Raw genomic sequence first — 25718 nt, forward strand, 5'->3', positions numbered from 1 at the left:
ATGCCTTAGTGGAGAATCTCTACATCTTGCTCTCTACTCTAGGCTAGTGGGTGCACACTTCTAGGAGATGGGTGCTCAAATCTAGGAGAATGTTAACTGGGATTATGGCTTAATCATTTGGCTAATCCTCTTGTACTCTTGAGCTTAATCATGTGATTAATACTAATCACCTTTGCTTAGCCACTAATGTTGTCTTCACCATGAACATCATCACCTTCTTTGAGCCACCATGAATTCTAACAGTTTCACCCCTAGAGAGAGAGAGAGAGAGAGAGAGAGAGAGAGAGAGAGAGAAAGAAAGAAAGATTTTATTAACGTCTTCCAAAAGACCGAACTCGGCCTATGAGACAAATCGGAGTACCTGTATGGGGTATCCTCTGTCACCCCAACAAAATGAAAAAGTACTGAATAAAAAAGCTGAATCTGGGTGTGCAGGGGATGGAGCTCTATTACTAGGAGAATGCAAAGCTATATGCATGGAGTATGCAATCATGATATGCAACCTAGCTAGCTCCATCCTGTACCATACTGGGGGTATAAAATGGTATACATCAGTGAAGGGGGTGTCCACAGCTCCCTGAAGAACATGCCTGGGTGTGCTCTGAAGCGAGCCAGTCGCTCCGCACCCTCTCTGTGAAACTGAGCTCTGATCTCTGTCATCTCTCTCTGGTATAGGCGTGGTGTCCGAAAGAGAGATGGCTGTAAGTATTCAGTATATTACTATGTTATAAAAAGATGTATGACTTTACAACTTCATGAGGCCTTTGGCCTCTGCCCAAAAGGTGGCTGATGCACTTCTACTATGGCTGATGCACTTCTACTACCTACATGATGACCTAAGCCCAAAAGAGGGAATAGATGATTTCTACAAATGATGCCTAACGCTTATATAGGCATGGGTAGAGCTGGTTGGCCAGATGTAGGGGCTGTCGGCCTGTTTATATGTCCATGACCTGATAAATTCAGCATTAAATGTTCGCATATGATTTCTACAAATGATGCCTTACACTTATATAGGCTTGGGTAGAGCTGGCCGGCCAGATGTAGGGGCTGTCGGCCTGTTTATATGTCCGCGACCTGATAAATTCAGCATTAAATGTTCACATGTGTGACCTTGATGCTGTTCATGCTGCCAACTATGCCCATACTGCTGCCGACTGCTCATAACTTATAAGACCATATGCCAGCCTTGTTAATGCCCTAAATGGTGTCTAAATCAGGGAATATGCTGAGATTTATGCCATGGCATGGGCGTGCACGTGACATCTTAGCTCTTCCAAATCAGCCATCGAACCTCCCTTCATAGAAGCACACGGGTGGGGATTTTCCATCTATTGTATCACTTCAATAATATAGTATTCTTCTCTATCTCTGTTATTGTGCAATTTGAGTTTTAAAGTTTTGTGCTCTGAAAGATCCTACTTCTTGTTGCGACTGTTCTCTTGTATACACCACACGTTGTATTCTCTTACATCTCTCTCTCTTGTATACATGTTGTATCCTACAATGTGCAAGGAGTAAATTACCGGAGGTTCCTGGGTATAGATGGGAATCAGTATGTCGACCCCAACCACGCATAGCAGGGGGGACTAGAGGAAGTGGGGGGGTAGCAGTACTGTTAAGGGAGGACTTACGAGAGGCAGTACATGTGATGCATAGAGGTGCAGACGCACGCTACATGTGGATCAAAGTGAGCACAAATAGACCTCGGGACATTTACATTGCAGTATGCTACTTCCCAAAGTACAGTGGATTACCTGATGGGCTCACCTACCTTGATACATGATATATAGGATCTCTCCATTTCGGGCAAACCCATTGGGATAGCAACAGACCATGCATATTTGACATTTTCTGTGACTTGTGGATATGTTAGAGGCACACCACCCTCTAATAGTCATACCAGATACCCAAGATATCACTTTACTCGGGAGACCTTTAGGGTATATGGCAGTGCAGTATATGATGGTCTGTTCGCTCTTGACCCGAGCAGTCCACTTGATGAGCTTACAAAAGAGTTGGTAGATGTATTACATGGTTCAACAGCATATGCTTTCCCGTATACCCCCCCTCTTTCTACCCCTCCTCGCCATACGGCCCCACAGAATGGTTGGTACGATGATGAATGTCGCGAGACTCGTGACCGCTTGCAACGGGAGATCACCCTTGGCATCCACACACATAGACATGCTAGAACGCTCTTCAAACGCCTTGTGCGGAAGAAGAAGTGAGATTACCTGGCCAAGCTTGAGATGGAGATATACCAACTATTTTTGGGGCAGGACAGCAAGAGGGCGTGGAAGATATTTCATGAGCGACAGCCACCCACACCTATCACAACACCTAAGGCATGGCATGAATATGCAAGAACTTTATATGAAGCACCAGGGCAGCCCCCCATCCCTCATCCGTCAGCGACTGGCCCGGATCATATTACTTTTGTCACCATTCGGATGGTTTTGGATGCTATTGACAGACTATGTAATGGAAGAGCCTACGACCAGGATGGTCTGGTGGCAGAACATTTTTCACATGGCAGAGATGTATTGGCACCATTGCTAGTACACATGTTTAACAGGGCCATTTGTGAAGGTTTCCCAGACAGTTGGTCGGCACATACTATTGTACCTCTATTTAAGAGTGGTGACCCCATGATACCAGGGAACTACAGGACCATCATGATTGGCCATTGCTTGGCCAAGATATTCGGATCTATTTTGGATCGAGAGCTGAGTAGATGGATTGAGACACATGGACTTAGAGCCACCTGGGCAGGCAGGTTTCAGACGAGGTTTCACGACTTTGGATCACATATTTACCCTCAGGGCTCTCATTGAGGAGGGACGAGCACGGGGGAAGAGGATATATTGCTGCTTTGTGGATTTCCGCAAAGCCTTTGACACGTGCCAGACTCATGAGTAGATTGCATGACATTGGTGTTCCCGAGGTGATGCAGTGGGGCATTTATGCATTATATGAGGCGGTGATAGGCAGAGTACGGACTCCCGGAGGCATGTTGGATACAGTGACTAGCACCAGTGGGGTGAAGCAGGGATGCCCACTGTCACCCACCCTTTTTGGACTTTACATTGATGAGATATCCGACTACATTGACAGGATTGGGGGAGGGGGGGGGGTTGGGTCTGGTAGGGCTTTGGATACCCATACTGCTATATGCCGATGACATTGTACTTATTGCAGACTCCCCTTAGGGTTTGCAATAGCATTTGGATGCTTTGCAGTCGTTTTGTGCAGATAGGGACCTCACAATGAACCTTGGGAAGACTAAGATTATGGTCTTCAATACCGCACAGGTTTGGGTGACTAGATCCGACCATCAGTTCACTTTTAGAGGTGAATCAGTGGAGTACACCAGATCATATGTGTACCTAGGAGTCACATTCAGCGGACCACAGTTCTCTATGAGGGAGGTAGCAGAGGCTAGATTGGCACGTGGACATGCAGCCCTAGGGACACTAGAGAGACAATGTGCCTACATTCAGTTTCAGGAGCCGCGTACCAAACTCTAGTTGTTTGACACATTGGTCACACCTACACACTTATATGGCTGACCCATATGGGGACCCAGCCTCTACCACAGAGGAGGGAGCCGCTTGTCGACCAGGTCGGACCAAAGAGAGATTTCTATGATGGATGGTAGGTACTAGAGAAACCACTGGTGACTATGATCGCACGCATGATTTGGAGCAAACCATCGGTACCTCATGAGATTGTCAGAGCAAAGATAGGAGCCGCACGAGTGGTTACCAAAGCCTTGTTTCAGTCAGTTACATTTTTGCAGAGGATATGGGAGCTCCCCAGACAGAGATACCCACACCTATCACTTATCTCTTCCAGGCAGTTAGCAGCAAACAGCGATACACGATGTTGCTACGCCCTGATGTGTACCTGGCTGAGATTACATGGCATGACGATTGATGCACTCCCTCCATTTGATTATAGCCTGGACTGCCCCTTCTTGGACCTTAGTCGCTCTGAGCAGAATAGGGTGATCAAGATGGACATCGTGAGGCTAGATGCAAAAAGGACATGGTCCAGCCCTCTCTACCACTAGGCACGAAGATGGCCCACTATCGGGACCATTTTCTACATCTCTCCTCAGATGGCTTTGTGACACGGTCTACATACATGGACACCCATCTCCAGCATTCGTAGTGCCATTGGACAGATCCGGACTTCATCACATCAGCTGAGGGTAGAGACTGGCAGATACGAGGGGATGAAGCCAAAAGACCGCATTTGTCAGCTATGTCACCAGGAAGTGGAGTCAGAGGAGCACTACATATGCCGATGTACTGTGTACTATGAGATACGAGGGAGATACTGGTCTCTTCCGAGAGGGTTTTGGACCATTACGACATGTGATGGAGTTTGAGGATCAGAGGTGTTTGGGGCTTTTCTTATTGGAGCTCAGACGCCATCGAGAGGCTCTCCTACGAGCCAGGACAGCACACCAGGACCCACCCTGCCAGCGAGCCATGACAGATTTTTTCAGGGCCAGGACCTCCACTACCCCCTCGGCGACCCAGACATCCCATAGACGTCCTTCAGGAGGAGTCACCCTTGATAGAGCCATAGCACTTTGTCGAGCGAGATGCCCACGCTTACCATGACCTCGTCCACGGCCGCTTCATCACCGGTGGATTAGAGCCATCATCACCCGCCACAAGAGACGAGTGCCCCACCACTTTAGTTTCTCTGTTTTACAGCACCCCATGAGAAAGATATGGAGATGAGCAGATTACACCAATCTTATGCTAGTTGTAGATATTATACACTTTTGTTGTACCACCTCAGTAGGAGTATTTTCCTTTCATAGCTGTTTAGGACTGTTTTTAGGACTTTTTTAGTCCTTTTTGTCTTACTTTTGATGAGACACCAACAATTGTGTACTATGTTTTGGTCTCATAGGCCACTTTGGCCTTTCACAAACGTTAATATATCTTTCTTTCTTTCTTTCTTTCTTGCTCTCTCTCTCTCTCTCTCTCTCTCATGAGCCACCCCTACCCCCACTACTAGATCCCCGTCCCACCACCTCCACCTTCACAAAGGGCATGGCTTGAAGGCCATTTGTAGACTACGCAATGGGTGAGCCCAAGATCATGAGGGACTCATTGCCGAGTACATCACGCATGCCGATGATCCCTAACGCCCTTACTAGCCTACATGTTCAACAGAGCCCTTTGTGAAGGATTTCCACCCTCTTGGTCGACCAACACCATCACCCCCATCCTCAAAGCGGGAGATCCACTTGATCCTAATAATTACAGGACGATCATGATTGGACACACATTGGCCAAACTCTATGGATTAGTGCTAGAGGTGGAGCTCAGTTCATTTGCAGAGAGCCAGGGATGCAGAGCCTCAGGACAAGCTGGCTTTCGGAGGAGCTACTCTACCCTTGACCACATCTTCACCCTCCGTGCCATCATCGAGGAGGGTAGAGCACGACATCAGAGGAATTACTGTTGCTTTGTGGATTTCCACAAAGCTTTTGATACTGTACCCCTAGCCCGCCTCCTACACCGTCTACAAGAGATAGGAGTCCCATCTAACATGGTTTGGAGCATCATCGCCCTCTATAAGTCCGTCATCAAACGAGTGAGAGTGCCAGGAGGTACATCACAGGAGATTTCCAGCACTATTGGGGTGAAACAGGGCTGCCCTCTATCACCCACTCTTTTGGGCCTCTACATTGATGAGATCTTGAGCTTCATTGACGGATTAGGCAGGGCTGGTCGTCCCACACTGGTAGGCATGTTGATCCCCATACTACTTTATGCAGATGACATCGTTCTTCTCTTAGACTCAGTCGAGGGGCTTCAGAGACAGTTGGATGCCTTATAGGACTTTTGCACTCAGTGGGACCTCTCTGCTAACCTTGGTAAAACCAAGGTAATGGTCTTCAATACCTCTCGCCCCTTCACATCCAGATTGAGCTTCACATATAGAGGGGATCCTGTGGAGATTGTTTCATCCTATGTCTACCTTGGTGTCACTTTTAGTGGCCCATGCTCCACGCTTCCCGCAACACATGCCAGAGTGACACGGGGATATGCAACCTCGAGCTTGCTTGAGCGGCAGTGCTTCCAAGCACATTTCCAGGAGCCCAAGACGAAGGGCTGGCTTTTTGACACCCTCGTCACACCAACCTTGATGTATGGAGCAATCTTCTAGGGGCTAGATTTATCCGATGAGGATTGGCAGCGAGTTGAGAGGCCCCAAGTCATGATGTTCTCTCGTATGATCCACAACAAACCATCAATCCCACACCAGATTATCCAGGCAGAGTTTGTTGCAGCCCCGATGGTAGTGGATGCACTCTTCCAGATAGTCACATACCTCCATTGCATCAGTCACATGGATCCCCACAGGTACCCGAGGCTTGCCCTGGAGTCCTCAAGACAACTATGGTATGCACTAGTTTCCACTTGGTTCTTAGTATATGGGCTCCACATGGACCGCCTACCCCCCCTTCAATACAGTTTGGACTCCCCTTTTCTGTGGCTCTCTCACGAGGATACCAACCGGGTTATCCAGTTAGATCTTCTCAGCCTGTACACCCATTGCACATGGATCACACCTCCAGAGCTCCGCACGAGGATGCACTTCTATAGAGATCACTTCCTCACACTCACTGAGAATGGATTCATCTAGCAGTCTGCTACTTGAGTGTTCACGTGTCCCATGCCATGTAGATTGCGATTGGCGAGATACGGGTTTCATCCCACCGTCTCAGAGTGGAGACAGGTAGAGTTGAGCGCATCTTCAGAGCCGAAAAGCTCATATAGAGACCCAGAGACGAGAGGAACTGCCGATTATGCCACACAGAGGTTGAGACGGAGGAGCATTACATATGCCGCTGCCCAGTATACTATGAGATCCGCGGGAGTTTCACTGTCTATTTCGTGAGGGATTTGGTTCACTCTCTAGGATCATTGACTTCCAGGACCAGCGTTGCCTAGGCCTCTTCCTGCTTGAGCTCCGCAGACACAGGGACACCTTCTTGAGAGAGGTGTTCACGGGCCTCGTGGCTAGATTTCTCCATAACATGGAGTGAGAACAACTCAAATACAATAAGATTTTGTCGATGAAGAATCAGCTGTCGGAGTAGACTAAATCACAGGCAGTCTCCCACCTTCACTGGGTGAACACTTGCTGTCTTCCGGGACCGTGCACCAACAGGCACGCTCGTACTAACACATGGCAAGGTGAAGCACCGCGGAGGAAATACCTGGTGCTCCCAAGTCAGCTTTGCTCCCAGTTTTTCCTCGTACCCACATGACCTTCAGTGGCTCCTCTAAAAGTGAGGGCGCGGTCAGGGCAATCATGGGAAAAATCACTATCCCGGTGGCCTTCCATGGTGAAGGCAACTGGGGGTGATGCCTGCCTACACAAAGCTTGTAAAAACAACATTTACCTTTAATTTTATTTGAATTTGAAAGAAAATATAGAAACAAGTACCTGGCAAAGATTTTAATTCAAATCTCAGCAGAGAAGATCATTCCCTTTTGTTGTACTCCTAATGGGTGCAAACAACAGGTACAAACAGGGCAGCCAACCGGTATAAAGGTGACAATCAACAGGTACAGTCGTGGTAATTATAGATAGTAATAATCATGTGTTGTAGGGCTGTAAACAGCTAATCAGTAGGCGGGTACAGGTGCTGCAAACATGTACAAATGCTGGCAGCCGGGTATAGGTGCTGGCAGGTGGGTACGGGTGCTGCAGCCAGGTACAGTGCTGGGAGTCGGGTACAATGTTGGCAGGCGGGTACAGATGCTGCAGCCAGGTACAGTGCTGGCAGGTGGGTACAGTGGGCAACCGGGTACTGATGCTCTAGCCAGGTACAAGGACAGCAGGCGAATGCATAAACAGCAGCCAAATCAACTTCCCTCTCTCAATAGTGTAGTCGCCTCTCTTTCATCAACCACCCCCCCCCCCCCCCCCCCACTTACCTTCCACGCATGGGGAAAGAAAAGTTTCCCATGCAATACATGCTTGAAATATTATTAAATCTTACTCAAAGGTTAGCTCTTGGGCACCCACACTAGAAAGTGTCCAGTCAATATTTTAAATGTGTGTGAACATCCAACCTTATAAACATTAAGGTTTACATTACTTCATGGATTTTACGTTTGAAAAGGCCAAAAAGGGCAATACTTACCACTTGTTCACACACCACAACAACTTGTCAGCAGACATCACACCCACGGTACACTGGGGGCGTTCCTATCCACTGGCACGTCATAGCAGGCAAACACATGAAAACAAGTCATGCAAAAACAAGTTTATGCATACAAACATAAATGCATGTGCACATGTAATGGACGAAATCTCGCCTTCATGAAACTTATACAAGGATTTCTTGTCGGGCACGAAACTGTCGCGACAGAAATGTGAATTCCTGGTTTTCCTATGGAGTGACAATCCCATGGGCAAAACACACATCCTAGCACGGCCTTTCCTGTGGAGTGACAATCCCATAGACAAGGTCGGCACAAATATCAGTCCTACCATGGAGTGACAATCCCATGGATAAGACGCAATCCTGGTCATACACGGGTGGCAGCCAATAGACTCTCGTCCATATGGCACAATACTGGTCTCACACGGGTGCCACAAAACTGGTTCCCGTCCATGTGACACAAGATAACTGACCCTTTGACATGGGGCACTGGCCTGGCCACATGTGAACATGGTACAAATCTGGTTGCTCTATGGAGTGACAATCCCATAGAAGTGGCTCTAGAAATGGAGATGGGCGAAATGGTGATAGACCGAGCCTCCACACTCCAGCGTGCGCCCGATGGCCCCGGCCCCCCCGGCCGTCGGCCACGATCACCTCATCAGCTCCGATCGAAGACACGTTCCACCACCATCGAGCTACCTTTCCACGTGACATAGCTGAGGGAGACCTCTCAACCATACTCATTAGCTCCATGCTTGATATTTTGGAGAGTGGTATACCATCTACTCAGAGCTGATGCTACTCTCATGTTTCTATGTTCTTAGTATTCCATGATGAGTTTCCATGGACAGTTTTGTATCACCCCATTGAGATAGCTGAATGGGAGAAGGAAGGGTTAGAGATTCATGTGGGAGACATACACAGAGAAGCAAGGGAGAGAGAGAGAGAGAGAGTTGTGGGGATAAGTCAACTCATCAGAATATGAGTGTGTGACTCCCCTATCACACATGTATATTGCACTAGTACACATAGTGCACTTAGTACATTAAAAGTACTAAGTGTACTATGTACTATAACTTATGGGCTTGTACACACTATAAGGGTGGGCATAATGCCTTTACCCCAACAACCTCCCACTTAAAGGCAAAGTGCCCTTAAGTAAAGGAAAAGAAAAATCAGCATGTACATGATAATATACAAGGCCATATCAAGGCTGAAACTGGCCTCATCCAATGCCCATCAAGTGTCTGCAATGAGCAAACCGCTCCGGAGGCAAACTCTTTGTCAACAAATCAGCCGGGTTGTCATCCGTATGAATCTTAACAAGCTGAATTTGCTTGTTCTCTATCACCTCTCTGATGAAGTGATACTTCACATCCACATGCTTCGTCTTTGCATGAAAGACAGGGTTCTTTGCCAACTGGATGGCACTCTGACTGTCACAATGCAACAATGGAATATCCCCTGTATATCCCAAATCAACCACTAACCGAGACAGCCATAATGCCTCCTTGCAAGCCTCTGTGGCTGCAATATACTCGGCCTCTGTAGTAGATAAGACAGTGCACTTCTGCATCCTGGATATCCATGACACAGCACCTCCTGTGAATGTAAACACATAACCAGTAGTAGACTTCCGGTTATCTGGATGACCGGCATAATCCGAATCCGTGTAACGATGCACTAATGCATCCTGTTTGCCAAAGCAAATGCACATATCCTGTGTGCCCTTCAGGTATCTCATGACACCTTTCACTGCTTCCCAATGCTTCTTGCCAGGTTTGGCCATGTATCTAGAAACCACTCCCACTGCAAATGCAATGTCCGGCCTAGTAGCAACCATGGCATACATGAGACTGCCACAAGCTGAAGCATACGGAATCTTGGCCATATCAGCCCTGTCTCTATCTGACTGTGGACTGTCCATAGCACTGAGTTTCACATATGGAGGCAAAGGAGTACTAGTCTTCTTCCCCCCGTCCATATTGAACCTCTGCAAGACTTTGCCAATGTATTCCTTCTGAGACAAATACAACACATGCTGATTTCTGTCCTCCCGAAGTATCCGCATACCCAAGATGTGATTTGCATCACCCAAATCCTTCATGTCAAAGGTTTGATGCAGCCTCTTCTTCAAGGCATCCATCTCTTTACGAGATTTCCCGGCAATCAACATATCATCAACATACAAGATGAGGATCAATAGACTGCCATCCAAAGCTTTCTTGGTGTATAAGCAGTGATCTATGTCACTTCTCCTGAATTTCTGGGATTTCATGAATGTATCAAATTTATGATACCATTCCCTTGGTGCCTGTTTGAGCCCATAAAGACTCTTTTTCAGCTTGCATACAAGCTTCTCCTTTCCACTCACTGCATAACCCTCTGGCTGTTGCATATATATCTCCTCATGGAGATCACCGTGAAGAAAAGCAGTCTTCACATCCATCTGAATCAAGTCCAGATCATCATGTGCAACCAAAGCTAACACAGCTCTAAGTGTGGTCATTTTGACCACTGGAGAGAAGATCTCCTCAAATTCCACACCATATTCCTGCTTGAAGCCCTTAGCCACTAACCTGGCTTTGTATCTTGGCTTTGCATCTGGTGCAACTTTGAGCCTGTAAACCCATTTGCATGGCAAAACCTTCTTGCCTGCAGGCAAATGCACCAACTTCCATGTTCCATTTTTGTGCAGAGAATCCATCTCTTACTTCATGGCACGCTCCCAAAGAGCCTTGTCTGCCCTCTGTAAAGCCTCCTTATAACATGAGGGCTCCCCACAGTCAATAAGCATCAAGTAGTCAACCCCTGGAACAAACCTGTCAGGGGCTCTGGAGGGTCTAGTGGACCTCCGTACCCAATGACCATCATTTGCAGGTTGCTGTCCAGCCTACATATCACCCATTGGTGGCTCCTGTTCCATGCCATAAGGATGAAATATCATGCCCGGTATTTCCTCTAACTGTGGCATATCCATAGGGATATCTTCTGCCATCTCTGGCTGTCCATTTGGACCATTTTCAGCACCATTTAAGGGCTGGTTTTCCTGCTGTAATGGCTGATTTACAGCCCTTGGTTGTTGTCCATGATGTCCATCATCATCAAAGATGACTCTGCCAGGCTCCTGTTGCCTTGCAGGCTCCTTATACATGCATGTTTCATAAAAAATGACATCATTGCTGCGTATAATCTTTCTATTCACGGGATCCCAAAGTCTATACCCCATTTCACCTTTGTCACCATATCCTAGGAATATGCATTTGTGAGACTTAGGATCAAGTTTGGTGCGCATTTCCCTGCGTATGTGCACGTACGCAACGCAACGAAACACTCTCAAGTGCTTGTATGACGGAGGCTTCCCTGTCCATACTTCTTCTGGCACTTTCCCACCAAGCCTCGTGTTAGGTGACCTGTTTATAAGATGAACGGCTGTCATAACAGCTTCAGCCCAAAAACCATGAGGTAATGCAGCATGTGACAACATAGAACGGACCTTCTCTTGAATGGTCCTGTTCATCCTCTCTGCTGTCCCGTTTTGTGGAGGATCATAAGGAGTAGAGAGCTCCCTCTTGATGCCTTTAGCATCACAAAAGTCCTGAAACTGTTTGGACATATACTCTCCACCATTGTCGGAACGCAAAGCCTTCAGTGTTTTGCCTGTTTGATTCTCAACATGAGCAACAAACTTCTGAAACACTGAGAATGTATCACTCTTTAAACGAAGAGGATAGACCCACACCTTGCGTGTGGCATCATCAATAAAAGACACAAAGTACTTTGCCCCTCCCAAAGAAAGCTGAGGCATCTCACATACATCTGTATGCACAAGCTCTAACTGAGCATCTTTCTGTCCAAGAGCTTTCTTGTGGGGGCACTGCAGTTGCCTGCCATATATACAATGCTCACAAAACTGAAAACTTGAAAACTTTAGAGAAGGCAAGTAACCCAAACGAGACAATTGCTCCATTCCTTTGACACTCATGTGTCCCAACCGGCTATGCCACATAGAAATTTCCGGCAGCTCGGTTGCATTTACATTAGCATGGTGACAAACACCTGCATGCATGAAGTAAAGAGTGTCCACCTTAGAGCCTCTGGCAACAACCAGTGAGCCCTTACTAATTTTCCACTTTCCACGACCAAATGTGGTAACATAATCAGCATCATCAAGCTGTCCAGTAGAAAGCAGATTCTTCTTGATCTCAGGCACATGCCTGACATCATGGAGCATAAGCTGTGAGCCATCTGAAAACACAAGCCTCACATCATCTCCGCCAAGAATCTTGCATGCATGGTTATCACCCAAATAAACCACTCCTTCATTGCCAGCAGTATACCTGACAAACAAGTCTCTGCAACCTGTGACATGAAAGGAGGCACCTGAATCAATGATCCATGAGTGCATACCATGACCACCTGTAAGAAGTGAATGGGCATCAAGTGAAGACGTAAATAGGACCTCATCCTCACTGTCACCTGCATGTGACACATTGATTTCTTCAATCTTGACTCCACTTTTGCCCTTTGGCTTTACATCTTTGGCTTCATCTTTGTCTTTGTCTTTGCCTTTTCCCTTTTCCTTTTGATCATTTTTCCATTTGTAGCATTGCTTTTTGATGTGTCCCTTCTTGCTACAATAATGGCATTCCAAATCCTTTTTGGAGCGGGACTTGCTCCTTCCCCTTTCTTGGCTTTTACCCCTTTGCTGGGATCTCCCACGTGCATTCATTGCATTGGACTTTCCAACAGAGTTGTTTTTCCTGTTCATCTCTTCTTGAAGAAGAGCACCCTCAACATCTGCATATGACAGCATAGCATTCGAATTGCTAGTGGCTATCTTGAATGTGTCCCAACTCTCTGGCAAAGTGCATAAGAGAAAAGTGGCTTTGAACTCATCGTCCATTGCCAACTTTTGATTTATAACTTGGCTGACAATACCATTAAACTCATTTAAATGGGCTGTCATAGACGCCCCTTCCTTCATCTGAAGACCTATGAGTTTCTTCAACCAATACACTTTGCTTGAGGCACTTTGCTGGGCATACAAGTCCTGCAATCTCTGCCACATTCCCCAAGCTGTCTTCTCTTCACGAATGCTGAAAAGTAAAGAGTCTGACATAGACAACATGATAGTAGATCTTGCCAACTCATCCATATCTTCCCACTCTTCAGCAGTAAGAGAAGCGGGCATTACACCCCTTTCTTTGATAGGCTTGTGCTGCTTCTTCTGGAGCAACACATTATAGCACTGGGTTTGCCAAATATCATAGTTATGTGAGCCTTCAAGCTTTTTGATGTGAAGCAATGAAGAGCTCTCACCTGTGGTTGCCATAGCAATATGCAACCTGTCAATGCCTGACTCCCTGCAAGTATGCAAACACTGCACCAAAAGCACACAAAGTGCTCACAGTTGTTCTCCCAAGCTTTATCTCCCACTGCGGAAGCAAGAATGCAACTTTTCTCCCACTGTATGTGATGAAATCACCAAAATCTGGTTGCTGCAGATTTAGGACAGCACCTTAAATGTGCTCTGTTGCCCTTCCAAAGTACTGTACAACAGTACTAAGTGCTCACCAATAATGTACCAAACCTGTACTGGCAAGTACAGCAGCTGTAAATGAACCTTTTGCTCACTCAAATCAATGTGCAGCCATGCCAAAACTTGTACAAAACTGTACCAAATCTGTACCAGCAGGTACAATAGCAATAAATGCTATCCTGGCTGTCCAAATGAGTGAAAATCAGACTTTTACAGTCCCGAACACTGCATACAACAGTTCCGAACAGAAATTGGGCAAAAGCCCCTTGACTGCAAGCTGATTTTTGAGGATTCAAGGCATAAATGTCTTGCCTGCTACTTTGCCAAGCTCAACAAGCATAAAATCTTGAAAAGCCCCTTGATTTAAGATCAATTGCTGATCATACATGGTACATTGACGCACATGAAGGCATCCAGAGTCTTCGCGATGCTTCCCCCTGGCCACATATACATCCAATACATGAAAGCCCCTTGATTTACAGGCACATTGAGTGCTTGTAAGGCATCAACACATTATCCACAGCATCAAATGCGATTGCCTGCATGCAAATCAATCCAATCGGCACAAAAGCCCCTTGATTTGCACTGCAATTTGCTGCAATTTTGCCCGTATGTGCGATTTCTCACATCATACAGCATGTATGAATGCTTAATTGCACAAATACATCAAAAGCCCCAAATTTCGACATCCAATTTCCTGCAAATTAATCCTGATTGTGACCAATGTCACCCAATTTTGCCAATTTTGCTCAAAAATTGAGCAATTCGGCACCTGTATCTGCTCAATTGATGATTGTACCTGCTCAATTGCAAATCCCAAAAAGAAATTGAAGCAGAATACCTTGTAATCTCTGATTTTTTTGTTGCAGAAAAAAGGGTTGATGATGCTGCTGCTGCTTTTGCAGAAATGCGCAATTGAAGGAGCTGCTGTGCAGGTTCTTGGAGGTGATCCTTGCTGCAGATTTGATGGCTGCTCCAATCAAGCTTATGCGCCTGCTGCTACAGTTGACGTGGAGCTGAGCGTCGCCTTTGTAGTTGGGCTTGGGCCAGACGTGGCCCTGTTTGGGCAGGCGAAGGACCAGACATAAGGCGTTGGTGATAGCGATGGCTGTATCCTCACGGCGCCCGACTCCTACGTGTTCCCAGATACGCTCGAAAGGCTCCACGCTCGCCTGCCTTCGCCTTCGCGCTACGGGTGTTTTGTTGACGCCGCCTCCGACCGGTAGCCAGTCTACGCCCAGCACTCACGTATTGCTGGTAGCGGGGTAGCGGGGTATGCGCCTGGTTCTGGTTCGCAGCCAGTTACGTGTCCGCCTGCTTCGCCTGTGTTCGCTCGCTGCTGAGCGCCACTCGCTTCTTTGTTACGCTTTGTGGCCACCAGCGCCTTGCTGCTTACACTGCCTACGCCGATTCTGTAAACAAGCGAAGCCACCCACCGCAAGGACTGCCATGGTTGCTATAGGCGCCTGGCTACTCAGCGCTGACATGCCTTTCCCCACGTTCAACACAGACAGCGCTTCTACACGCTTTGCTTTGCTACCTAAGCCAGGAGAGAAATCAGCGCCTGCACCTTCTTCTCCTCTACTGCAAATTCGACACCACGTTGGAAGTTCAGACTCTGATACCAGTTGAATGGGAGAAGGAAGGGTTAGAGATTCATGTGGGAGACATACACAGAGAAGCAAGGGAGAGAGAGAGAGAGAGTTGTGGGGATAAGTCAACTCATCAGAATATGAGTGTGTGACTCCCCTATCACACATGTATATTGCACTAGTACACATAGTGCACTTAGTACATTAAAAGTACTAAGTGTACTATGTACTATAACTTATGGGCTTGTACACACTATAAGGGTGGGCATAATGCCTTTACCCCAACAATAGCTATGTTTATGTTTTCTTTCTGTTTTATTTTTCATTCCATGATGAGATATGCCATGGACATTATTGTATCACTTTGGTCTCATAGGCCCATTGGAATTTGGGTCTTTAGTAGACGCTTAATATATCTCTTTCTTTCTCTCTCTCTACATCCATACATACATACATACATACTATGTGTATGTGTGTGTGTACACACACACACACACGCACATATATTTGTACATATATCCATGTGTATATATATGTACACACACACATATATGTGTGTGTGTGTGTGTACATATATATATATTTTAGTATGCATGTTTTTTGTATATACGTATGTATATGGATATGTATGTATTATATATATATATATATATATATATATATATTATGCCTATGTGCATGGCTGTTTGCATGTATGTACATATGTGCTCGCATATTAGGAAAATGATTCATGAGATTAGGTGCAGAAAATCATTGCAGTTCTTTTTGTTAATCTTGATGCTTTTCAAAAAGTGAACTAGAAGGTTTAAAAAAAGATGTCTCACAATAGCTGTCTTAACAGGAGCAGAAATGGCTGATTGGAGTAGTTTTCATGGTTCCTGTATACAGTGTAGAATCGGTGAGGAGCATACTTTTGCAGCTATGTGAATACTTCCATTGTTTTTCAAGAATAAAGATCATGGCTGTTAGCTCAATAGATACTGTTGTAGTAGATGAGGTGGTTTATTTAATTGGAGGGTATGTTTCTCTCCTACTTGTCCTTGTGTTAAATGAAACTTAAGACGGCCCGAAACCGTCATTGAAAAGGCAATGATGCCTTCTTTGAATCTCACAATAGACATGGCATCTGAAAAGATACTGCTCCTTTTTCTCTGGCCCCTGTAGTGTGCAACCGGTATGATCGTGCAACACGTAGCAAGGCCCTTATTTTTAAGTGAGTTTAAGCAATCCGCTTTAATGTTTGTACACAGGAGATAGAGTTGTAGAGAGAGAAGCTGGAGAGTTGACACAAGATTGGGTCCCAACTATCCACAAGCAGGAGTATTTACTTTATGACTTTGGAGAACTTCTTTACAATGGAGACTTTACCAGGAAACTTACTTGACAATGGTTGACTATGGTATGCCAGACACAAGGACGAGGTAGACCAAACGTCGGCTGAACCATGAAATGGTCTGAGGACAACTTGGAAGCCAATGTGCACACCCAGATACGGGACTGATGGCCGCCGAATGCTGAAGATGACTTCTATTAAGCATGAAATTTTTTTACAGAAAGGGAGACTTCAGACCAAGCAAGGGTGCCTTGTGCTGCCAGCAAGGCCCCATATGGGATAGAGTGAAAAAAATGCCATGATCCCATTCTCTCATAAATTGGCCACGTTTTCTCTCTGCATCCCTGAATCTTGGCCCAAGTGTCCATGAACGTGTGGATAATATCATACCAGATCCTGCAAATGCATTGGATATTATATACCAAAGTGCCCTCCATGGCCTCAGTGCAAATGTGCCACGTTGTGATGCTAGCAATAATCTCCCATGCAGTTTCCAACTGGTGTGTTGGAGGTACGTAGCCTGACTTTGGCATCTTCTAAAGATGACACCGCCGACCCACTCCTTGGGTAACTTGCATGATCATATCTCTGTCGTTCCCTTCAAACTTGATTTGCAGGCCCGACTGTGTCAACCAAACAATAGCACCAAAACAAATGTAGGCATCTCTCCTCATCCTTCCAAAAAGGTGTGCTATTGCAGTCCATATTCTCTGTGCCTCCTTGCACTCCCATAGGTAATGGTAAACTGTCTTTGCAGCTCTTGCACATCTCGGACAGGATGGGCTAGCGACAGTGACCGATCTCCACTGGTTGGTGGCAAGTCCACCATGTAGAGAGAACCAAATAAAAGAGGAAATCTTTGTTCTCCTGTACGAGTGCCACAACCTCCGCCAAAAAGCTCCCTGAATGTCAAGGGTGATTCCATAAACCTCCCAATGCCGTCTAGAAGTAGGGACTCTTGTGGATTTGTCCTAGAACCAAGTGTCTCGGGGACAAGACCAATATTAGACAGTGGAGGCCCATTAGTTCTGCATACAAAATCTTAGCAATGGCTTTGGCTTGTTCTTCAGAGAGTTATTCATGATACACGGAATGGTTTCTTGAAGCTGTGGAGTGGGCTAAATCTAGCCAACAACCCTTTGCCATTCTTTTGGTAGACCTTGAAAAATCTTATGACATAGTGAATTGGGACTTCTTGGAAGGCACAATGGCACGGATGAGTTTTTCCCAGGATTGGATTAGAGTGGTCTTATGCATGTATAGGGAGGCCCACAACATAGTTTTAGCCTGTGGGGGGCGTCATGAGTGCTTTCAGATCTCCTGCTTCGTGAGGCAAGGATGCCCCTTAGCTCCACTAATCTACCTTTTAGTAGCGGAGGCTATGAGCAGGTTTCTCAGAGTTACCCTAGGGGTCTCGCGCCTGAGGTTGCCTCTTCGCACAAAGGAGGAGTGGACTCTGAGTTAGCAGATGATGCTACTATGTTTTGGGAGGCTTAGTAGGCTTGCCTATGTGCTTTCCACACTGCTTTGGAGATGTTTTGTTTGGCACCAGGTGCCTCCATTAATTGGCACAAATCAATGAGATTTTAGATTAGTGACTCTCCGCAGATAGATTGGGATTTGGATGTGGGGTTTACCTGGATTGAGAGAAGATGCACTACCAGATATCCTGGCTGTCAGGTTGGCATTGATCATCTCGCCTACACAATAGCTCGCCCTGGTGCTCATGAGCATTAAAAGCAAACTTCAGAATTGGAGTAGCAGGAAGCTTGATTTGGCCTCTAGAGCCTTGATAGCTAACCAAGCGCTGGTGGCAACTGCTTGGTTTGTCACATCGTGTAACTTGGTTGAACAAAATGCTATTCAATACACTTAAATACACCAAGATTTAATAGACAACATGCTCAATACAAGAAGTAATTTGCTGAATTGACAAGAGACACACAATGAGCCGGAAACGGCCGGTCCCTCCCTCAGATAAAGTATATTGATCTTGGGAGAATCAAGTACAAAGTGTCATGGGCATTTCTGACCAGATTTCCATACCAATGCATATGAATACACCAATGCAAACAATGTGGTTGTTGGTGTAGACTTGCAACTCACACTACCCTCTCAAGTGCCCATGTTCCCTACCATCTCTCTATTGTTCCACCAACACATGGTAGCAACAATCTGCAAGAGAGCACGTAGGACAAGAGAACACTACACATGGTATGTGATCATGGAGTCCGGTTCCTCCCTCCTGCTACCTTACCAATTGCAAGTAGAGTCGATGATATCGGAAGTCTTCACGATGGAAGTGTTCGGAATGATATTTAAGCATCAAAGCTTCCCAATTGCAAGTAGAGTCGATGATATCGGAAGTCTTCACGATGGAAGTGTTCGGAGTGTTGAAATCTTCGATTTGTCGCGATCCTTCGTGACAAAAGTCTTCAAGAGGATGAAGGGAACCTTGGAATAGCTTCCCCTAAGAAAGGAAGGCTGAAATTAGGATTTTCGGCAAAAAGACCAAAAATTACAGCAAAAATAAGAGCTGTTTTGCTGAATTTCATTGGGTGTGTGTGGGAGAGTGAACACCACTTGGAAACATTCTTGGAAGCTTGGAAAACACACTAGTAAGCTTGGATATAGAGTTGGGAAGGAGAAAGTGCAGAAAATATAGGCAAAGAGGCCTTATGAAGGCGCCTACTTCTAGAGAGAGAGGAAAGAGAGAGATGGTGAGTTGTCCACTCTAGGTGTCAAGTAGAGAGGACAAGTGCCTTGTGGTGCAAGCTAGAACGGACACATGGCTGGCTGCTACCTTTGTACAAAGGAGATAAGGTCTTGGCGGTGGGCATTGGGTTTTGTCCACCTCACGACATCAATGTGTGCGAACGTAGGGCTGGTCATAACTTATAAGTGAGTTTGGGTCGCTCAAAACTTTAGTGTGTACACACTCACTTATAAATTAGTGCTAATTCCTAAGGCTAGGTTTTTGACCAATACTTAACCACTTGTCACATGCCACATAACCATGTCAGCAGACAGTTTCACATGCTAAGTTCACGGGTAGGTGTCTACTACGCATTGGTCAGACAAGCATGAAAACAGCATGCAATTTCAATTGAAAGCAAGCACATAAAGATGCTATGCAATGCAGCATTGGTATGGAGAATCCCCGTTCACGAGACTATACCAAAATAGACGTGCTCCAGGTAAGTACACGAGGTACCAGACCCAATGAAACACCAATCCTTCAAGCATTTCCGAGCATGTACACACAGGCACAAGTCCCAACGGAAAGAAAAAGCTTCTGTAACAGTTGGGCGGTGATGAAAGGTCGTAGCAAAACCTGTGGCTACCTGGACCGAAAGCCAAATCCACAGTATCACATCAGTGGCATCAATCCTTGGCATATGCAATTGCCATGGACGCCAGTCCAATGTACATACATAATGAGAAAGCACAGGTGGACCAATTGGGTGGCCAAATGGTGACACATCGTGCTGGGTGTTTCATAAGGGATACATTGGCTAGCTTCATCGGCTTTCTTTGGCTAGTATTAGATGACACTGTACACAGCGGGGCGAGTGGCTTGGGATACCATTATTTTGCCTAAGCAAGAGGGAAGATTGAACATCATTGACCTAGAGATGCAGTGTAAGGCTTTACTTTGTAAGCTGGTTGTCAGAGGATTTCTTCTCAACACTAAGCCTTGGAAGGACTTTCTTATGTAGCGGATTACAAGGTGCATTCTGATTAGGGGAGGTGATTGGATTTACAGCCCACTTTTTATCTTCTTGAATGCAGAGCACCGACCATCTTCTTCGCCCGTATTGAGATCTCTTTTGCGAGCCTGGGATTGTGCGAGAAGCTTCTTGGTTCATATTCCTCCACAGTTAGTTGAGGAGGCATACAGGCAGCCCATTGTGTGGAATGACTTGATCTTGGATGAATTTGGTAGACCTTTTGGAGCAGTCATGCATATCTAGTGGGCTGCTTGGGCGACTCTTCTCCCCTCAGTGTTGGATGGAAAAGGCTCATGAGTCTCACGGAGGATGAAAGAATGCTTTGCACCCAGGACTTGAGAGGCACTAGTCAGAGTATTACGCAGGTGAATGTAGCCATACCTAACCGCTAGATCACAGGGAACTTTGTGGAAGGGCCTCATCACTCCCCACTTTGGGTGAGGATGATGTACCGGTCTTCTACTCCATTTAGGATAGATGGCTCTTGGAGAGAAGTCTTGAGCAGGATATCATTGAGGGTCTGGTGGTCCGGCCAGTGAGAGTGGTGGGAAGGGCAGGAAAGCACATGCATATTGATCCAACTCAACGGATGATTACGGACTCTTGGAGCCTCTGGTTATATGATGGGTGTCCTATTAGATACCTGCACTAGGACCCCGGTGAGTGGGAGTGGAGGGATGCTTTGAACCCCATGAAAAGCATGCCCTTCTTTAGTTATGAAGATGACTTCTTTTGCTGCCTTGAGGCTTGGACTGTAGCACAATGAAGGGCTCTGCTTAATAGATGTATGCACAAGTTAGAAGATTCAAGCACACATTGAAATTGCTTTGTTTCACTGCTGAATGATGAATGAATGAGATGATTTATGCATGGGCTGAAGAGCTGCTTATATATGCAAACCCAGATGCAAGTTGGCTATGCATGTGTTGTCGGCTTGCTGGAAAATGCCCACAACATGCTGAAAAACCCATTTATGCAGGCGCCTCTCACACGTGTGCTGCTAAGCCTATGATACTTAATGCTTCTAACCTAGGATAACCTAAATGTTCTGTTCTCCAAGTGAGTTATGTCACCTAAGGCTGGTACGACAAATATATCCTAAAAAGGTTCTATTGATGTACAATTGTAGCATTGATGAAGAGCCATTGTGTCACATAGCACCTCAGTGCATGGGTGCATGTGACACCGCCCCATCATGCCCCATGTCACACTTATAAATACTGCGATTTCTTGTGATGGTGGACCCTCATATAGCGCCGTTCAATGCATGTGATAGATGAACTACCAATTATCCTGGCATCTCAATAAACTACTGCTCTGTCAGTGTGATAAACTCGTCTAAAATTAGATGGGAGCGTTTCAGGCAGCTCCTCTAAGATCTACTCAGCAAAATGGGTAGTATGCTGATGAATGAGTCCCTGTGCACATCAAATGGAGCAAGAGATACAAACACTTGGTCCAACGCAATAAGTGCAAATTTCTAGAAGCCAACGAACAAGAATTGCTTAGAAGTTATAAATGAATACAACAAATAATTTATCATCAAGGTTTCTAGAGCAAAAATGAGCATGCCCCCTCATTGAACCAATGATTTAAAAAGCATGTGCCAATGCCTGTTCTCTTGTGATATCCCGACCCCCTACTACTTCATCTCAGTTCTCCACACAACAAAGCCATCCATAATCTGGAAAATGAAAGGGCCAGGGACCACAAAGAGCTTCGATCGAAGTTTTTTTCTCATGGCTATGAGATTCTAGCACCTATCTTGGCCAACTCTTTAATGAGACTGTTTGCCTTGGCTTTCCCTGTCACCATTTGGCCACCCAATTGGTCCACCCGTGTTTTCTGATTATGTATGTACATTGGATTGACGTCCATGGCAGTTGCATATGCCCCATGGGGATTGATGCCACTCATGTTATACTGTGGACTTGGCTTTCCGTTGGAACTTGTGCCTATGTGTACATGCTCGGAAATGCTTGGAGGATTGGTGTTCCATTGGGTCTGGTACCTCGTGTACTTGCCTAGAGCACGTCTATTTTGGTATAGTCTCATGAACGGGGATTGCCCATACCAATACTGCATTGCATAGCATCTTTATGTACTTGCTTGCAATTGAAATTGCATGCTGTTTTCATGCTTGCCTGACTAATGTGTAGTTTTGGGTAAGGGGACACCTGCCCGTGAATCGTGCGAGTGAAACTGTCTGCTTACATGGTTATGTAGCATGTGACAGGTGGTAAGTATTGGTCAAAATTCTAGCCTTAGGATTTAGTACTAATTTTGTCACATGCACTCTGCACTAAGTGCATGGTGACAAGATGGCTCATCATCAGAAGTGCAACATTTGTACAGTTTTAGAACCCAATAGGATGATATTTGTCGTATGCCGTGACCCCATTGTACATCCTCAGTCCAGGATAAGTCAGGCACGAGCTACGTAGGTCATTCCTCAGCCTTAGTGGGTCAGTCAGTCAGTCAAGTCCCTTAACCCACTTGGAGAGAATCATTCATGCATGTAGAGTCAGTAGAAGCCTTAGGGTTTGCATCAGAAAACACTCTGCATCTTGCATAATATGCATACATATGCCTGTGCATCATTTAGAACATCCCCAAAGCCTTAGGGAATTTACTGGGATTTATCTGGTATTTTTCCCATATTTATTAGTATTTATTTATCATTATTTGCATTATTGGGCATTTATAAATATTAAGTTTATTAAATGACCAACCTCCAGTTAGTATAAATAGGCTTGCCTAGAGTCTCTTTTGCTCATTCAGTCTTCATTGTGCTAAGAGCTCTCCTCTCTCTCTTGCTCTCAGCATAAGACTAATCCATGCCCTAGTGCCCATAAGCTTTCTTCTCCAGCCCTTGAGAACCATAGCTTCAGTCCAGCCCTAGGTGTTTGTCCTCAGCCTCTAATCAGCCTGAATTCAGCATCAGTTCATGCCATAGATTCAGCATCCTCTTCATCTCAGTTCAACGCCTGAATCCAGCAGATTGCAGCCTGTTTTACCTGCGTTTTTTGATCCAGCAAGTACAGAAGTGCTGCGTTTTGCTCCAGCCACAGTAGCAGCCCTGAAATCACCTGTTGCTGCTGCGTTTCAGTCCACAGCATCCTCCACAGACCTGCGTTTCTGTCCACAGCAGAAGCCAGCACTGAAGCAACAGTTTACAACAGTTTCCAGCATTGAAACAGTTGTTTGCATCAGTGTCCAGCCTTCTATGCATCATCAGCACATTCAGCAGTCATCTGGTGAAGGTAACTCAGCATTCATATGTGTTTTCAGCATTCTAACAGTGTGTAGAACAGTCCACCTTCTTCTTCTTTGAGCCTCAGGTGTGCAGCCCTTCCTCATGCCCTTGGGAGGAGTGCATAGGCTCAAGATCAAGTCATTGAGGTGTTTCTACAGCAGTGTACAGATCAGCCATACTCCGATCCTCCGAGATCTTGCGTTTGGCTTATCTACAGTCCAAAGTCATTCTCTCTAAAGTAATAAAGCAAATACTATCTCGTTATCGGGATAGGGGGCCCTTCAGTGGGTAATTCGGGACCCAATCTGGTGTACAGTGTTCATATCTCTCTCTCATCTCTTTAAAGTTTGAAGTAAATGAAATGGATTGCTAAACTCACGAAACTCAGGATACAGAAGACGGTGTGAGCATATTGTGTGACAGGATCAACCAACACAAAGACTTCCGCTGCATATCACATTGGTATCAGATTCAGATAGTCCACACACACCGTATCCTAGCGTGGGGGCATCCTCGGATGGTTAGATTGCGTTCCGGCACGACCACCGACTTCAGCATCATGTCTACAGGAGAGAGTACTCATCAGCCGGAAGACGTCTCCCCCGAAGGAGACCTTGCTCTTCCGCCTACAGCAGACACCATAGCTCTTCTAAGAGCTCAGAACCAGCTACTCATGGAGCGTCTCCAACTCTTGGAGGCAGCAGCAGCACGTCCTTCTACACCTCCAGCAGCACCCGACTACATCTCCCTCTTCTTTCAGATGGAACAACAAAGGAGAGAGGACGAGGCCCGAAGGAGAAGAGAGAAAGAAGAAAGACGGGACTATGAGGAAGCCCAACGCAGGATCGAAGAAGACCGGCGTCAGGCTGACCTCGCCGCTCGGGAACACCAACGTGAGCTTGATCGAGAACGTATGCTACTCGAACACCAACGGGAAAAGGAGGCCATACACTTGAGGTATCAGCAGCTCTCCTCAGTCTCCCCAGTCATAGGTGTCACCAGCCAGCATCCCGCAGCAGCTTCAACAACCATCATTCGCAGTCAACCGAATTTCAGCAAGTATGATGGTAAGTGTGATCATTCTTCAGTTAATCAATTTGTTCATCAGTTTAATGCACATTTTCCATTAGCTAGGATCACAGACCCTCAAGACAAAGTCCACTTAGCGGCTCCCCATCTCACTGGTGAGGCAGTCACTTGGTGGCAGCATTGGTCTAGTATTCATACTGACCAGGCCACAGGTGTCACAGCCTTTGACTGGGACATCTTTGTCCATGACCTGAAGACCAGATTTCTCCGGCCCCAGTACATGACCGGTCTGAAAGACGAGTTCTATGGACTCAGACAGAACGGTTCCCCAGTGCTTCAGTTTTCCGGTAAGGTTATTACTTTAGCACAGCAGTTAGGGTTATCTGAGCAGGCCAAGATGGAGCAATTCATTCGTGGATTGGACTCCAACATTCGGTTCACAGTTCGTAACTTTGAACCAAGTACATATGACCGGGCTCTGACTCTCGCTCAGAATGAAGAAATGAAGTTCAACGGGGGCAAGCCCAAGCAGACATCTCAGTCCAGTACCAAACCCCAGCAGCAGCAATCAGCTGCACAGTCAGGGAAAGGTAACGCATCTTCTAAAGATGCTAAGAAGGACAGCAGTAATAGCTCCAGTTCAGGGGGTAAGAAGGATAAAGAACCTAAGAAAACCCCTGATGAAAAGGCTAAAGCAGGCATTACTGGAGGTTATCTTCCTCCAGAGGAGCAAAAGAAGTACCAGTCAGAAAATAGATGTTTTTTCTGTCATATTATAGGGCATGGTAAGAAGGATTGCCACAAATGGCAAGCGGCACAAGCTGCCAAAGCTCCTTTTGCCACAGTTGCCACAGCTTCCCCAGCTCCTCCAGCCCCGCCTACTACCTCAAATGCAGTTCAACTTTTACCTTCCATGCATCCTATACCATCCGTGGTATTTGATGCTAAGCAGGAGGGTGAGAGCGATGCTGCTCAGAAGAGCCTTATCCGAGCTTACGGCTCTGCCCAGGGCCGACAGTTTGT

The 25718-nt window shown here is 46.1% G+C and overlaps 1 protein-coding gene across 3 annotated transcripts in view; it reads left to right on the forward strand.

The window, feature by feature from the left end:
- Positions 1-25718, forward strand: part of LOC147609958 (protein LAZ1 homolog 1-like) — a 119559-nt gene that overhangs the window by 58403 nt on the left and 35438 nt on the right. The window contains exon 2 of one of the 3 annotated variants that reach the window (XM_086787095.1): positions 16188-16244. The exons of 1 other annotated variant lie outside the window; for it this stretch is intronic. In XM_086787095.1, the coding sequence (XP_086643221.1) occupies positions 16188-16244 (57 nt within the window). The remainder of the gene's footprint in view (positions 1-16187; positions 16245-25718) is intronic. One more of the 3 variants, XM_086787096.1, reaches the window with a different exon arrangement.

The sequence above is a fragment of the Cibotium barometz genome, chromosome 50, assembly GCF_041138505.1.
Source record: "Cibotium barometz isolate CiBa-2024 chromosome 50, ASM4113850v1, whole genome shotgun sequence".
NCBI lineage: Eukaryota > Viridiplantae > Streptophyta > Polypodiopsida > Cyatheales > Cibotiaceae > Cibotium > Cibotium barometz.